General features: G+C 35.6%; 1 protein-coding gene across 4 annotated transcripts in view; it reads left to right on the top strand.

Moving 5' to 3' along the window:
• The window catches only part of UBR5 (ubiquitin protein ligase E3 component n-recognin 5), a 95,643-nt gene extending 78,660 nt beyond the window's left edge, over positions 1-16,983 (top strand). The window contains exons 40-59 of one of the 4 annotated variants that reach the window (XM_075495072.1): positions 111-322; positions 715-945; positions 2,291-2,364; positions 2,949-3,121; positions 3,221-3,334; positions 3,928-4,148; positions 4,798-4,918; positions 5,035-5,133; positions 5,412-5,655; positions 6,241-6,352; positions 6,883-7,027; positions 7,321-7,451; positions 7,704-7,764; positions 8,088-8,263; positions 8,668-8,752; positions 10,120-10,275; positions 10,668-10,781; positions 12,154-12,298; positions 12,902-12,987; positions 14,128-16,983. In XM_075495072.1, the coding sequence (XP_075351187.1) occupies positions 111-322; positions 715-945; positions 2,291-2,364; positions 2,949-3,121; positions 3,221-3,334; positions 3,928-4,148; positions 4,798-4,918; positions 5,035-5,133; positions 5,412-5,655; positions 6,241-6,352; positions 6,883-7,027; positions 7,321-7,451; positions 7,704-7,764; positions 8,088-8,263; positions 8,668-8,752; positions 10,120-10,275; positions 10,668-10,781; positions 12,154-12,298; positions 12,902-12,987; positions 14,128-14,340 (2,913 nt within the window). In that variant the 3' untranslated portion in view covers positions 14,341-16,983. Of the gene's footprint in view, positions 1-110; positions 323-714; positions 946-2,290; positions 2,365-2,948; positions 3,122-3,199; positions 3,335-3,927; positions 4,149-4,797; positions 4,919-5,034; positions 5,134-5,411; positions 5,656-6,240; positions 6,353-6,882; positions 7,028-7,320; positions 7,452-7,703; positions 7,765-8,087; positions 8,264-8,667; positions 8,753-10,119; positions 10,276-10,667; positions 10,782-12,153; positions 12,299-12,901; positions 12,988-14,127 lie in introns of all 4 variants that reach the window. The other 3 variants (XM_075495068.1, XM_075495071.1, XM_075495069.1) reach the window with 3 other exon arrangements.

Raw genomic sequence — 16,983 nt, 5'->3', positions numbered from 1 at the left:
TAGGGAATCAGGTGTAACTGTAAAAGCCATGGTAGAGGCTTATGTTGAGATTGCATTCTTGTCATCTAGTTCTATTGTTTGCAAAACTCATTAAATCTCATTTTCTATAGAATTACGTAGAAGAAAAGCTTATTCCTACTTGGAATTGGATGGTTAGTATCATGGACTCTACTGAAGCTCAACTGCGTTATGGTTCTGCATTAGCATCTGCTGGTGATCCTGGGCATCCAAATCATCCTCTCCATGCTTCTCAGAACTCAGCCAGAAGGGAAAGGATGACAGCCCGTGAGGAAGCTAGCTTAAGAACACTTGAGGGAAGAAGGTATGAAAACAGTTTGATTACAGCATGCGATATGAATTACCAGTTTTACAGTCAAATCTTCTTGTTCACTGACATTTTAGGAATCTAATTTTGTAATGCAGCAGTGTAGTTACTATGTTGATTTAAGTTGGCTTCCTGTGTTGTTGCTACTATTTGGTTTATTCTGACATACTAGATTCATCTCAAGTATTAACTGTTTATAATATACTGTACCTGAGCTGCTTATAGCAAAGCATAAAACTATGATTGTTACTGTTTTTATCACACTGTTTTTTGTGGGGGTTTTTTTGAGTTTCAAAAAATCCATATGTCAAATATAGAGACTAATATGTAAAGGATGCAATCTACTGCGATGCCTAATCTCTCTGTATTCAATCCTTTTCTTTCACTAGACGTGCTACTTTACTCAGTGCCCGTCAGGGAATGATGTCAGCACGTGGTGATTTCCTGAACTATGCACTGTCTTTGATGCGTTCTCACAATGATGAGCACTCAGATGTTCTTCCTGTTCTAGATGTCTGTTCTCTAAAGCACGTAGCATACGTTTTTCAAGCCCTTATTTATTGGATTAAAGCAATGAATCAACAGACAACATTGGATACTCCTCAGCTGGAACGGAAAAGGTATTGAGGCTGACTTGCAGAAACAAAAACTTTTGCAGAAGTGGAGTATGCCCTTTTGTTTCAGTCATTGGCGTTGTTACTCAGCAACTCATATAAATATATACATATTTCTATATACCTCTGTGTGTGTGTGTGTAGGAACATGCATAGTATAAAAAGAATATATACAATGGTATATAATGTACGTATGTTTGATTGGTAAGTCTGTTGCAGTATCCTGTTCCAATCTTTTTATGCTGATTGCTGTAAAAGGTTTTCTTACCACTGAAACTTGAGTTTGATTTTAACTCCATGGCAGTGCCTCTAAAAGATATACTCAGGACAATTTCTCAGCTGAAAAACGCAATGTGCTCCTCACATTTAACATGATAGCTTACATGTATACCAGAGGATGTTGTTGCCAACAGTAGTTTCCTCACAAGTAGAGATGATTTAATACAGTAACTGATTGAGTTTTTGTGCTGGCTGACTTGAGTAGTTAGAACTGTGGCTTTAAGCCTTTTCCAAGCAATAACATACTTCTGGAATCTGCTTTGTCCCCAAAAATTCACATATTGAAATCTGTCAAATAACTGTTCATCAAATAATTGCAAAATTCCCATGAAATGCTTATAAAACTATGAAGGCCTAGACCTTTTCAGTTAAAGGTGAGTGGTTCAAATTCAAAGTCAGTTGCTTCTGTTAGATGACATTTTAGTAGCCTGTATGAAATGAAATTTTATTTCATTCTGAAACTAGTCTTCATCTAGTTTCAGAAAATATTTCACAATGCACAAACTGCCAGAAATTAATACTAATCAAAGTTCTTGATCCTTTTTATAATAGTGAAATCTATTTCTTTAATATGCAGCTTGCAGACTTACGTTCTGAAATGTGATCAGTGACATTATTTTTATAAGACTAAGTATATTTGACACCAGTAAATTTTAGAATAGTATTCACTTAAATATTTCTTCCACTAATGCAGGATTCCTGGGGTTTTTATATTGACATAGTCTTTAAAAACAAGCATACCCATCAGTGTCTGAAGCTTTAACTTTTAGATCAAACTTTGTAGGTGGCCCAATGGCTATAAGGGTAATTGTGCGAGTAATGTAGTGAGTGAGTATGTAATGAAAAGTCCTCTACAGTACTTTGATTTTAGACTGAGTTTGTTCTTGTTATATATAGCTCTCGAGTACACTTAGTGGTTATACTCTTGCTTTTATTGATTGCTACAGATGTAAATGTTTTGCCTAATGTTTTCTTCAAGAGGATTGACTCTTCTTTTTTTTTTTTTTTTTCTTTTTTTTCTTTTTTTTCTTTTTTTTTTTTTCTTTTTTTTTTTTTCTTTTTTTTTTTTAAGAACTCGGGAACTTTTGGAACTGGGTCTTGACAATGAAGATTCAGAACATGAAAACGATGATGACACCAATCAAAGTTAGTATACAGAAACACTTCTTTAGTATGCCAAAATGTGACAGTTTCTTAGTGTTTTTTCCCCTTTAGCTAGCTGAGACTTTGAATAAATTTTGCTACTTGTATACGTTACATTAAAGTTGGGTTTTAGTAAGATTTTCTTACCGTTGTTGCTTTACCAAATGTCTTCTGCCATTGCCTGTTCTCATTTCGGGGCCCTCTTTTTGTGTCCTTTCTCTCTAAGTTGCAGAATTTATACCCTTACTTATCATTCTACACAAGGACAGAATTTAAAATTTGAATCAGAGTTAAACTGATTTTTTTGATCTGATGAAACTGCTGCTGAAAATGGTAGACTGTATACTCTATACTAAGTACATATAGTGTAGGAGTGCATGTTCAGTAAAGTTAGTTACAGTAAAAAGAATAAAAGTGATGACTAAGCAACTTAATAAAAATACGGGATTTGTGGAAGCATCCTATAGAAGTATGAAATTTGCTCCTCTAGTCAGATAGCTAAGAAGGGAGCGTATTAATTTTTGGTATTTTAAATCCTTTGCTTTTATAACTGTGAAAATTGAATTGAAATCTTCTCTGATATTTAGGTGCTACACTCAACGACAAAGATGATGACTCCCTCCCAGCAGAGACTGGCCAAAACCATCCATTTTTCAGGCGATCGGACTCTATGACGTTCCTCGGCTGCATTCCACCCAATCCTTTTGAGGTTCCTCTGGCAGAGGCCATCCCCCTGGCAGACCAGCCCCATCTATTACAGGTGACATCAGAGATGGTGTTCTGGAAGAAAACTCCAGTTTGCTTTTTCATTTCTAACTGAAGTATATTATTTACCCAGAATGCTTTTGTTAATTTTCAGCCAAACGCTCGCAAAGAAGATCTGTTTGGCCGACCAAGTCAGGGTCTATATTCATCTTCTGCCAACAGCGGGAAATGCTTAATGGAAGTTACAGTGGATAGAAACTGCCTTGAGGTAGATTTAAAGGTTTTATTATTTTAAGTAATAGGGTAATTTAGGCTACTACCTTCATGTCTTAAAAAGACACTTTAATGTTTTCAGAAAGAAATTTTAAGTAGCTTTCAGAATGATAATTTAAAAACCCAGTAAGTATGAAAATGGGACTCTTAATGAAAACTATGCTTAATTTTTTTAAATGTAGGAACTTCTATGATTACTGATTTATAGCAGATTTCAGGCAATATTTTTAAAGGCTGCAGTACAATCCCGAGTTAATTTTGAGATGCCAATTATATAATTTTTTTGTGATAAAAAGAATTAAATCTCCCTATAGCCCAGTAGATTTCACTTGCCTACAGGGTGAGCATTAAATGGCAAGCGTATGAAATGCAAACTTAAAGTGGGAAAATGGTGTTTTGTATTTGTTGAAATAATTGAGGTTATTGTGTTTTAACAGGTCAATTACAGTGCTCACTTTTATATATACGTGTGTGTGTGTGTGCGCGCGTGTATATGTGTGTGTGCGTGTATATATGTATATGTATATCCTGAAAAAGCCTTCCAGACTGCTTTGAAAGTGCAATGAAATTTTACTTCTCCTTGTTTAGGTTCTTCCAACTAAAATGTCTTATGCAGCCAACTTAAAAAATGTTATGAGCATGCAAAATCGGCAAAAGAAGGAAGGGGAGGAACAAAACGTGCCTACAGAAGAATCTGAGACTTCAAAGCCAGGGCCTTCAGCTCATGATCTTGCAGCACAACTGAAAAGCAGCTTGTTGGCAGAGATAGGATTGACAGAAAGTGAAGGGCCACCTCTCACATCTTTCAGGTAGTTTGAGTTAAAAATTACTCTATGAAATATTACTGATGAACTGATAAAAGGATATTTGGGACTCTTAAAAGTCTTTTTAAATTAAAATGGGTAGCTTACTTTAGTTTGAATTTGTAGTTTGTGTTTGATAGCTAAAATGAACAGTTGAACAATCTTCAGAGAGGTCTGCGCAAACTGTAGTAAAGTCCTTTACTACCTGACTTCCTGCTGCAGACCTACTATGATGTCCTGGGTAGCTAAGTTTAAAAATTGGAATTGACAGCTTGCCACCTGTGTCTGGTGATACTGACCACACTTTATGCAGTTAAGGGATTGAACTGCCCTCACTTTGAAGTACAGCTTTTTTAAAAAAATTAAGGTCTTGATTGAAGGGAGACCAATAACAGTGAATACCATGTAGCAGTGAAGTTATATGCTTTGAGAGTAATTTCTCTTTGGAAGCGAGACTTGTGTTTCAGCTGAAACCAAGCAGCTTCATGTGCTTTTGTCCACAAACTTTCTGTGTTGTACAACAACTGTGTTGTTGTTTATCAGAAATAAAGAACTTATTTGAAAGCAGAGGGTAAGAAAAAGCATAAGTACACAAAATGTGTCTGAAATTCAACTTTATTTTGTTTATCTGTCATTTTTTCCCTCCTCCTGTCAGGCCACAGTGTAGCTTCATGGGCATGGTTATATCTCATGACATGTTGCTGGGACGTTGGCGCCTTTCTTTGGAGTTGTTTGGTAGAGTATTCATGGAAGATGTTGGAGCAGAGCCTGGATCGGTACGTATTTCCCAGCATAAGGACAATCCCTCTTACAACTAAATTGTGAACCTCCCTCATTGTTCTGATTTTGTTTTTTTTTTTTGTTTTGTTTTGTGTTTTGTTTTTATTTTAAGATCTTGACTGAATTAGGTGGCTTTGAAGTAAAGGAATCAAAATTCCGCAGGGAGATGGAAAAACTTAGAAACCAGCAATCCAGGGATTTAACGTTGGAGGTAAAAAATGTTAGTTTATCTTCTGATTTTGTTTTCATTAAAAGTTGAATTATTGCATATTGCAGTAACTTGATAGGAGAAGTTGTATTTCTGAGTCTGCAAGCAGGTGTCTTAAATCTTACTTTGTGAGCTGTGTTGTGATTACTCTGTAGTTTTTCACAGTCTAATTGGTATTTTCTGAGTTTATGCAGAAGTGTCCAGAAACTTCTTGTGAAGCTGAAATTCTCTCGGTATGATGATTGGTAAAGTAAATAAAACTTTTTTGTGTTTTTTACTAGGTTGATCGAGACAGAGATCTTCTAATTCAGCAGACCATGAGGCAGCTCAACAATCATTTTGGTCGCAGGTGTGCTACCACTCCGATGGCTGTACACAGAGTAAAAGTTACTTTTAAGGATGAGCCAGGAGAAGGCAGCGGTGTAGCACGAAGCTTTTATACTGCTATTGCACAGGCTTTTCTGTCAAACGAGAAACTACCAAATCTGGATTGTATTCAGAATGCCAACAAGGGTACTCATACAAGTAAGTGGTGCACAGCAGTTAATCTACAGATAACATTCATAACAGCCTTGAATGCTTTTTTATATTGACATATTTGGCATTGTCTCAGAGATTTCTCTTGTTAGCTCAGCACAGGAACTGTGAAAATTATGCATGTTACTTCTCTGAGGCAAGGAAATGGCTTTTTTTTTCTGCTTTCAGAAACAGGAAGCTCTTGTTTTTCTCGAAACAAGAGTCTGGTTTAGATGCTCTCAGCTTTTTTGAGCATCTTTCTCTCCAGTAGGTAATAATTGTCAAGATTTTGGCTAGTAAAAGTTTATACGTTTTAATATGACTGCTCCATCTGGCTTGTCACAAATACATTTTAATGTTTTTGAAAGTATATACAAATTCTTGAAGTATTTTGGCATTTCTAAGTTGGTACAAATACTTCAGGTTCCTTTCTTAAGTTTGGCTGAACCCCAATCACTACTTTAAGTGAAGTGGTTCTGTCTCATTGATGTCTTTCAAGCTATCTTCCAAAACTGTGTCCTCCTTACACTGAAACTTAGGTAGGAGAGAGAAATATAAAGATGTTTAAGCTTATGAGGTTTTTTTCCCCTTCAGGTCTGATGCAGAGATTGCGAAATAGGGGGGAGAGAGATCGGGAAAGGGAGCGAGAGAGAGAAATGCGGAGAAGTAGTGGCTTACGAGCTGGTTCTCGGAGAGATAGGGATAGGTAAGTGATATATTTTTAATTTGTTGGAGATGCTTTGTCAAATAGAATAATTGCCTTGGTTATCTTCAGGAAAGATTTTACTTCCTCAAATTAAAAGTGTCTGTCTTTTTCGCTTTCAGGAGCAATTACAGGGCAATTTCTTGAAATTCAGTATGTACTTTAATTCTTTAAAGAATAATTATGGTTACTTTAGTATTGATAGATTATGTCTCAACCATATGCCATCAATCTCTCCTGCTAAAACAATAATAAAAAGTTGTGTACTAGAATAAAATTGTGAGGTGGTTTAGAAACAACATTGCCGTTGGTGGCATGTCTGACTGCTGTATCCAAAATACTAGTAGTACTGAAATCTCTGGTTCGTTTTGATTCTCTCTTTCTGAATCATTCTCTCCAAGCAGCTATGAGCAACACTACTGTTCCAGCATAAAAGCTAATGCTATTTTGAATCTGTGTGCAAATGATACTGCTCCAGAGGATTTTTGCATATTTCCTCTGAAATGAGTACAAACTGCTCTAATTTTCTTAAGGGACTTTAGAAGACAACTTTCCATTGACACACGGCCTTTTAGACCGGCATCAGAAGGAAATCCTAGCGATGACCCTGACCCTCTTCCAGCACACAGACAAGCCCTTGGAGAAAGGCTCTACCCTCGAGTGCAAGCAATGCAACCAGTAAGACTTATCTATCTAATACACTTAATGATACATTGTTCTGGTCGTCTTTTAACTTAAAAATTAATTTCCTTGTCCATTATTGGTTAACATCACTGAAAATATTGGAACATGTAGGGCTGTTTTTATATTCTTTGGCATTTTCTTAAGATTTTGTTTCTGTAATTTGTCATTAGCTTAGAAGGTATCTTGTAATGCATTCTATATTTAAAATACTAAAACTTTCATAAAACGGTATTTGAAAATGAGAGAACTGGAGGAGAATAGTAAGAAATATCATTCCTTATCCCCAGGCATTTGCAAGTAAAATCACAGGAATGTTGTTGGAATTATCCCCTGCTCAGCTGCTTCTGTTACTAGCTAGTGAAGATTCCCTTAGAGCAAGAGTTGATGAAGCAATGGAACTCATTATTGCACATGGCAGGTAAAGTATCAAGGATTTAAATAAGAAATTAAAACTGATTTTGTGGCCAAAGCACTTGTACTGTGCTACATCTAACTCTGATACATGCAACTTATTCCTTGCTTTGTCCTAGATATTTTTCTTTGGACAAGTGACTTGTTGTCTTTGGTTTAATCTAATCTGTCTGGTTTCAGAATATGACAATTCCTTATTGTGAAATTAAATCTGCCCCCTTTTTTTTTTTCTTTTTTTTTTTTCTTTTTCCTTGTCAAGGGAGAATGGTGCTGACAGTATATTGGATCTTGGATTGCTAGACTCTTCGGATAAAGTGCAGGTAACAAACTGTTGCACAAATTAAATTTACTTAAGATTGATTTTAAAAATTTAAGCAACTGGATCCTTCCCTTATCATGCAAGACAAAGTTCTGTACAATTATCTTGTGGAGTTATCTTTTTTTTTTTTTTTCTTCTTTCTTTCTTTTTTTCTTTTGAAAAGATTAAGCAGTAAGTACTCAAAAGTATAAAATGTTACCATTAGGAAATATCATGGAAATTCTTAACCAATGGAACTTGAATCTTTGGGTCTAGTAGCAAATAGATTGTTGATGTGTGCCACTAGAAGTAAGTTTGTTAATTGCTTTCTGACTTTCAAAACAGGAAAATAGAAAGCGACATGGTTCCAGCCGCAGCGTAGTAGATATGGAATTAGATGATACAGATGATGGGGATGATAATGCACCACTTTTCTACCAACCTGGAAAACGAGGTTTTTATACACCAAGACCTGGTAAAAACACAGAAGCAAGGCTGAATTGTTTCAGAAACATTGGCAGGTATGCTACTATTAATGTTCTAGTCTGAAAAAATGTAAACGACAAATATAGAAAATACCAGGGAGAGTACCAATGATCCAAGCTGCAAAACTTACTTTATTATTTTTGTGCTTTGTATTTCTCACCTGGAGCTAAATAGTGGGGAATTTGCACACATCAACTTGAGGTTTCTTTTCCTGTTAATTTTTATTTTTATCTTTTTCTACAATCTGAAAGTTTCATACTGCAGGAAATACTTTTTGAAATTAAATATGTCCATGATTTTCTTTTGGGGATTAATAGGGCTGGAAAGCTAGCTGCAGCTTGATTCTTAGAGTATTTTGACTTTTTTAATGTGAGTTTGCTGAAAGATCTCCAATGTAATTTCTGTCGTACCAAAACAAAACCCAAACATTTATTTTCAGGATCCTAGGATTGTGCTTGTTGCAGAATGAACTATGTCCCATCACATTAAATAGACACGTAATCAAAGTTCTTCTTGGCAGAAAGGTAAGTTGAACATAGAAATTCGTATTTCCTTTAATTACATAAAATTTCATCTTTAAAAACTGCTTTTTTCTCCCTAATGTGCATGTATTGACTAGCAGAGTTGATGTTGGAACTGTAAGGATGCCTTTACATTTAATTTGAGGAGTATTAATTTTTTAATTTCCTAGATTTTGAACTGAGTAGATGTACTAGAAGTCAGGTATTTGACTAAGATGGAATGATTTGTAATAGGTTAGCCTTTGACTCTCTTCTGAAACAGCTTACTGTGTCCCCTTTTTCTCTTCCTGAGACTGAAGACTCGAAGAGATAGTGTTAGACAGTCCTAGGCAATAGCATCTCAGCTTACCGAAAAGCATTTTCCTCGATATTTGAGAGAACTCACTGAATTGAATTGTAATTAAAATTTGTCTCAGATGTAGGTATAATTTAATTCAGAGCAATAATTACCTAAACTTTTGTCAAAAATGCTTCCCCACCCCAATAAACACTAATTATGTACTGCACATTTCATGGATTAGTCAATAGCATTGTAACTTCTGTCTGATGCAACAAACTTAAACCAAGGTTTGTTTCTGCTGGTCTTTCCTTAAAAACCATTGATCACGTAATCAGTTATCCAACGTGCATATGATCTTTAATGAAAAAGGGTTAATGGCAGAAAGATATGCCTCCAAATATTGCCTAATATCTTCCAAGAGAGATTCCCTTCTAATTCTTTTCTTCAGGTTTTTCTTCTTGAATATGTATTCCTTCCAGTTAAATGTTGGATACATCAAAGAATATTTTAGTTAGGTTTCGTTTAATTTAGTTAGTAGATGACTTCTCTCCAGGCTGATAACAAAGAAGGAAGGAACTATAGAAAACAGCAAGAAGTAGACACTGGTATTTGAATTGTTGGAAACTGTGGTATGCACCTACTGGGCCATCAGTCATTTAAAAGTGTAAATATAGCAGCAGTATGTATGTGTTTAAGTGGAGGGGAACTTTCAGCATTTCGGGGCACTGATGCAAATTGTTTCCAACTTCAGTCAACCTCCATCAAATCTCTGTTGATCTAGGTGATAGGTAGAAGAATTTGTTCTAAAAAAAACCTATACATTTTCTTTATAACCTCTATGCCCTTCATAGCAGGAAAGGCTTTACAGGTCTGTCTTTATGTTCTGCTAATGCACTTCAGTTGAGTATTCTAGTGTACCTTCAAAAGCATGCTGAAAATAGGAGTTTGCATTTATTTCCAAGTATTCATATGCTTTGTTACACGGGTTATGCACTGCTGTATGCTAGCGCATACATTAGGCACAGATCACTTAATTTTGAATAGATTCTTAAACAACTGGTATGTTTCAAACATCTATCTTTTTTTATAGGTGAACTGGCATGACTTTGCTTTTTTTGATCCGGTTATGTATGAAAGCCTTCGGCAACTTATCCTCGCTTCCCAGAGTACAGATGCTGATGCAGTGTTTGCAGCAATGGACTTAGCCTTTGCAATAGATCTGTGTAAGGAGGAGGGTGGAGGGCAGGTAAGCACAGCTAAACCTGTGTCTCTAAGTTTCAGAATTTGACAGCTTAGGCATGTTGTAGTGTACATGTAATCCATGTTCTTCTCAGAGGGCAGAGATAACGTTTTATACCCTTCCTAGATTCAAATACAGTGTTCTCCTTAGACATTGAAGTGTGGTTTTTTTCCTTGAAGGTGATGTAGAGCCTACCACAAAGCCTGAATAGCATAGTCAATCCTAGGGAATCTTTAAAGCTAACCTGTAGTAGTAAATTTTGCTTGTTTTTAGAGGGATATTAAGTAGTAAATCACTGTGCAACATACTGTGGCTGTTGTAATAATCTCACACCACCACCCTCACCCCCCCGCTTATTTTATTCCCCTTTTTAAATGGTCCTTGTTACTTTGCCATAGGTTGAACTTATTTCCAATGGTGTAAATATACCAGTCACTCCTCAGAATGTATATGAGTATGTCCGGAAATACGCAGAACACCGAATGTTGGTAGTAGCGGAACAGCCTCTACATGTAAGTCTTTGCTGGAGTGTTTTTAAAAAAAAAGAAAAAAAAAAATCTGTAAGATTTCAGTCACTTAATTCTTTTCCTCATTATGTTATTGCTAATCAGGGTTTTTTGAAGTCTTGACAGCTTGATTAAAAATATTTAATTTTCTATTTTTTTTGTAATTGTATAGCTGTTTATGCAGTACTGTGAAGACTGAGTACTTTGAGCAATTTCTCTTTTTTTACAGAATGAAAGATAATTTCTTTTAAACTTGATCTCATTGGTAAAGCATATATGTTCATTTCTTGAGCTCAAATGGCATGTATCCTCTTGGAATTTTTGCTTTAGCAGCTACTTTGTTCTAACAATCTGCCACCTTTGATTTGTTTACCCTTATAAACAAAGACTAAAAAGAAATTTCAAAATATTTATATAAATCACGTTGAACTTCTGACTTGTGTCCTTGTTTTAAAAGGAAAAATCAGTTATGAAACATACAACTTTGTTCTTATTGTACTAGCCTGGCAAGAAACCTAACAATTGCTTATAAAACTATATTTAAAATAATTTGGTTTTTGAAGCCCTTTTTAAATAAAAGTTATGGAGTAATATATTTTTGTAAACAGTTAATGAAGGTCCAGTACTTAGAACCACTTACTCTCTGTCATATGATACTACATCTAAACTTGGTCATTTCTGCTGACTGTGGTTTCCTGCTGCACTTCTGAGATATGCTACTAGACTGCTAGATTACCTCTGTGCAGTTTAGGTACAAAATTCTCACAGAAAGAACATGTTGCTGGAATTAAGCTACTTGATCTCCGTGTCTGCCTATATTAGTAGTTTGACTCGTGTTTATTTTAAGAGTTGAAAACCGTAACATTTGTATTCATTTTGGAATTTACTAAAACAAATTTGTTAATATTTTTCCCTTTTGAAAATGGAATTTCCAATCTTTTCAGGATATTACTTATTTATATAAAATATATGTGTGTATAACATTTTTAAAGCAGAGTTGGCAAGTGTCTGAGGAAGCAAAGTAAAAGTAACACGCAAGATGCATTTTTCGTAATTCTCATCAGATTCAGCGTAGCTCAGCAAAATACCTGAACTTTTTAGCGTTAGAGAGTGCATTTGCTTCTGCTCCTGGTGAAATATTAGTTCAAAGCATTACTGCTTTCTTCTGCAATAGTAGGGAGAGTTTAACAGATTGGTGCAGTTCTTTTTTTCAGAAAATTTGCATCTCGGATGGTAAAGCTTTGAAAGAGAAGAACAGCTAGGAGAATAATGAATTTTGAGTTAATAGGGGATTTCACATGGAACTTTTCAGTAACAGATTTAAAGTCAATCTGAAAGTGATATGGCTATAATGTGAATCTTGTGGTTTTCACTTAAGGCAATGAGGAAGGGTCTCCTGGATGTGCTTCCAAAGAATTCATTAGAAGATTTGACAGCAGAAGATTTCAGACTTTTGGTAAATGGCTGTGGTGAAGTAAATGTGCAAATGCTAATCAGCTTTACCTCTTTCAATGATGAGTCAGGTATGAAATAACTTACTAATTCAGAAACAGAGTTGCAGGGATAACTTAACACTGTTCTGTATGGAGTAGAGTTACCAGCATTAAACTTAAACTACCTCTTCAAATTTGACATCAGTTAATAAGTCACTGAAAGTCCTAATAAAATTATTACTGTGCTTTTTACATAGCTTTGAAAATATTTACCTTCAATTGGTGGGGGTGGGGTGGGGGGGAGCACATTTTCTGACTTTGCTGTCACTTGATGTTAAATAAAAGGATTGTATTATAGGTAGCATATCTTTCCTTCTGAAAGTTCTGACCTAACTTTAGAACTATAAATGTGATGGATGCAGTCTAATATTTTGTACATAATTTTTAAACTATATTTAGCTGTTGTTAGGCTTTTTGGGAGGGAGGGGGTGGGAGCTGTACTGAGATATGTCAGGTTAGCGTTTACATTCAAAAGTATGTGTATTAGTTTTGAAATTACTAGTGTCTCTAATACCAGGACTTTATGAATGAGATTGTAGCTGAGATCCAACTTGCAGTACATGTAAAAGAGATCTCTTAATATTTATTGTCCAGTGTACCGGCTGAATTATATATCTTTTTTATTTCACACAGGAGAAAATGCTGAGAAGCTTTTGCAATTCAAGCGTTGGTTTTGGTCCATAGTTGAGAAGATGAGTATGACAGAAAGACAAGATCTAGTAAGTTGTCCATTCCCAGTGGAAATGTGCAGAAGAACTGGAATAACTCTGGCATCATTACTGTTTTTAACTGTGTCTACCTGCAGAGACTTTGTATGTGAAGAGTTAAGGTAGCAGAGCAAGGTAGTAGGGTTTGATTAGACTTTCAGTTCTGGAAACATCAGGTGTGAATCCTAGACCTTCTTGCAACTGAAAGTAAGCATGGTGTGTCCTTAATCCATATTCACAGGTCTCTTATGGAAGCACAGTTACAGCCTGTGCACAGTCCTTCTTAAGCTGAGTAACTGTGATTAGTCAGCTGTGTTGTGGGCTAGTAGGGTTTTGAGGTTGAGTTCTCTTCCTGGATCATCTGCTCTCCTGACTTCTGTGTATCCTGAGGGCAACACCTGTGTCCTCTCTGTAAGATGTCAATAATGATACTATCTCCTTCTCAAAGCCCTTTAGGAATAGATGATGAGAAGCATAAAATAACAAGATACTGTTCAGGGAGTTTCATTTTGGAAAACTTGCCTGTACATTGTATTCATTGTACGCTTCTTAAAACTATTTGCTTTTAACTTCCTGCTACCTAAGGTACTATCTTTCCTTTACAGTTTGCTAAAAGGAAACAAGGACTAATCCGATAAGCAGAAAATCTAGCACACATTTGTTAAGGAATATCTATGGTTACACTTTGGTAGTGACTCTGCTCTGCAAGGCAGTGTTTCACATTTGAGGCAATAAACCAAATATTCTCTGTTGCTGCCTTTTGTCTGTACAAGTACTATATTCTGTAGTCACTGACTGTGAGAGATCTCCGATGCATTTTGTATTTATAGCAGTCACCATCTTCCCCGATGGATTTGGGGACACCTTCATTTACTGAGGATTTGTTGATAGGGGATCATTTTGAGTGTTGCTTTTATCAGTTTTAACAGAAGTATATAATATAATGAGCAGTTGAGGAAAGGAAGTGAAGGAAGCTACTACAAAAGCACGTAGCATGACCACTGAGTTTAGTTGGCATATTGAACAGAACGTAGTATGATCAAACTTGCTGTGACTGTGCAGTTCTTCTTTAACCTATCCCTACGCAACATGTAGGCAATATGAATTTTAGCCTTATACAGCAAAATTTTAAATGTCGTCTTCTTTTTTCAGGTTTACTTTTGGACCTCAAGTCCATCATTGCCTGCCAGTGAGGAGGGATTCCAGCCCATGCCATCAATCACAATAAGACCACCAGATGACCAACATCTTCCTACAGCAAACACTTGCATTTCTCGCCTTTATGTCCCACTCTATTCCTCTAAGCAGATTTTGAAACAGAAATTGTTACTCGCCATTAAGACCAAGAATTTTGGTTTTGTGTAGAGTATAAAAAGTGTGTATTGCTGTGTAATATTACTAGCTAAGTTTTGTAGATTTTTCCATTTGTCTATAAAAGTTTATGAAAGTTAATGCTGTCATACCCCTGGTGGTACTTTAAAGATTTCAATGCAAACATTCCTGTACTAAATTTGTAACGTAAAGGCCTAAGGAGCACTGGCAAGTTTGCTAGTCAATAACTCCTTTGCCTAACCCCAGCCAAAGATGACAGCAGAACAATATAATTTACACTGTGATTTATCTTTTTGCTGAGGGAAAATATGTAAAATGTTCTGAAAATTCACTGCTGCCTTTGTGGAAAGTGTTTCAGCAAAGGTTCTTGTATAGAGGGAGTAGGGAATTTCGAAATAAAAAATTAAGTATGTTCTGTGTTTTATTTTAACTTTTTTATGGTGTTTAATTTGTGGTTGGCTGCAGTTGTGTATCATGTATATTGAACTTGTAAAAAGTTCCTGACAGCTCAGATCCCGGAGTTGGGATCGTTCACTTATGAAACCACTTTCATTGCAATTTTTGTTCTGATTGCATTGAACTCTGGCGCATCAGATACCATCACTAATATTTTGCATGTAATCTGTATGTTTAGTGGGGGGTTTTTTTTGTACATATGAGGCCAATGCACAGTATTTCATAGTTCACAATCAACATTTTTGTATCCCTGTTTCAGTGAACAGACAGTCAGGAGATTGTTCCACTACCAGTTCTAACCCGACACTTGTACTACATTATCTAACTATGTAAACTCAGCCTGGGCACTTTCTGGTAACTGTAAAATGTTTATAAGATCATGATTATTGAAGATACATTTTGGAAAACTTTAATGTTCGTGAGCAGCTTAACTTCTTTTGTATCTAGCCTTTTTTTAAGTATCTTGTTACAGTTTTTTAATAAAGAAATTACAGACAAAATACCAAGTCATACTGAAGAAACAATAGTTTTTATTTATTTAGCCATTTATACTTCAGCTAACAGCATACACTAAACATAGTTGTTCATTAAAAATCTGAATTTTGTAACTGAAAAATTGACCTGCAGAAGACATTCAGCCCACATTTTACAGTTAGCAGAGAATCCTGAGTGAAACAGGCCAGGCAACCCCTTCTTTTCACAGTATTTGTTTGAAGGGAAAGTGGCTTGTTCTGAAAAATCTCAAGGTAATTAGGTTAGAATGAAATTCTCAAACTGCATTGTAGTGGGTTCTACTGTATGTTCACTTTTGAAGTGGTTGGTTGCTTTTGGGGAGGGCAGTCTTTGACCATAACCAAGGACTTGTTTTCCCTAATGCTTGAGAGATTTTTGAGAGTTAGGAAGTGATTAATAAAGGAAGGAGCTACTTTTTCTGTGTCAAAACAAACTTCTGAAAGCTTAGCAGACTGAAGTATTGAAGGTTAAAGAGCTTTTTGTGGTGGTGATGTTCTCCCTCTTTCTTGCTTCTCCAACCCCATGAGTCCATGTTAGTGATTTTTTTTTTCTTCCTTTTGTTGGGAAGAGCTAAACTAATGTTCCGTCAAAATCTGAGTGGAATTCAGCTTTCCAGAGCTCCACTGGGTTTTCCTTTCTGTCAGCTAGTTGAGGATGACCAGAAGTTACCTACAGCTGTGATTTTCAAAAAAGCCTCTGTTTTCATCATTTATTTAGTTGCTAGAGGTATGGAGGACAGTTGAGATCAGAAATTCTGATCACCAGTTGCCAGATTGATGCTGAAAATCCTGTTTTCTAAATAAGACTGACTGTTTCAGGCTTGTGTAGTTAAACTGCAGATAAATCAAGTAAACAGATGTAGAATTATTTCTGCATGTACTAATACTTCCTAAATCAATTGTCCTAGAAAAGGATAGTTTCAATGTACAGGGATTGGAGTCTATTCTGGATTTCCTGTTGTGACCTCCAGCATATCTTAAGTTCAGAACTGTATCAGATTTTACTATGCTAGTATCAATTAAAAATAAAAAGCAGTACAGCTACACAAGTCTAGATATAGGTGTATTAGTATAGAGAAAATTTATACTGGTATGGCGGTTCTCATATACTAAGGAGGATAGTTACAAAGGTACAAAGCAACATCTACCTTATGCCTGGATTTCTAACTGGTGTAATTATTTCCATTACCAAAAATGCCTCTAACTGAAATGTGTAAAGTTAGTAGAAAGCAACAAAAGAAACTGTTTAGAATAGGCATCAAATCTACAGTCTGTAAAATAAAGCTCCCTCCCTCACAAAGCTTTGTGAGACTTGATGTATTAAAAAGTATCCAAGGCCCTTGGATGAAAGGCCATATATAAATGTAAAGTACTGTGTGTATATATATATATGTATTGTGTGTATATGTATATAAGTGTATGTGTATGTATAACATATAAATATATGTTATATGTATATATATTTCTGTATATAGCTTAAACATTTTTTTAAGTCCTGTAATGTATAGCTAGACAAAAATTATGCAGATAACTCACAGTAGCTCACCATATATACACACACAAGGCATTCTGATAAGTGGAGAGGGAATCTAGAATGATTTATGCTGTCGTCATTGACTTGAAATGTGTATGTAGCTTTATAAATAGCTTTTTTCCTCTGTATGGTATATTTAAACTATATCAAGATTTTAATAAGAAAAATGTTTAT

This window comes from Mycteria americana, chromosome 2 (genome assembly GCF_035582795.1).
Source record: "Mycteria americana isolate JAX WOST 10 ecotype Jacksonville Zoo and Gardens chromosome 2, USCA_MyAme_1.0, whole genome shotgun sequence".
Lineage (NCBI taxonomy): Eukaryota > Metazoa > Chordata > Aves > Ciconiiformes > Ciconiidae > Mycteria > Mycteria americana.
Note: the sequence above shows the minus strand (reverse complement) of the source record. Positions and strands in the feature narration are given on the sequence as shown.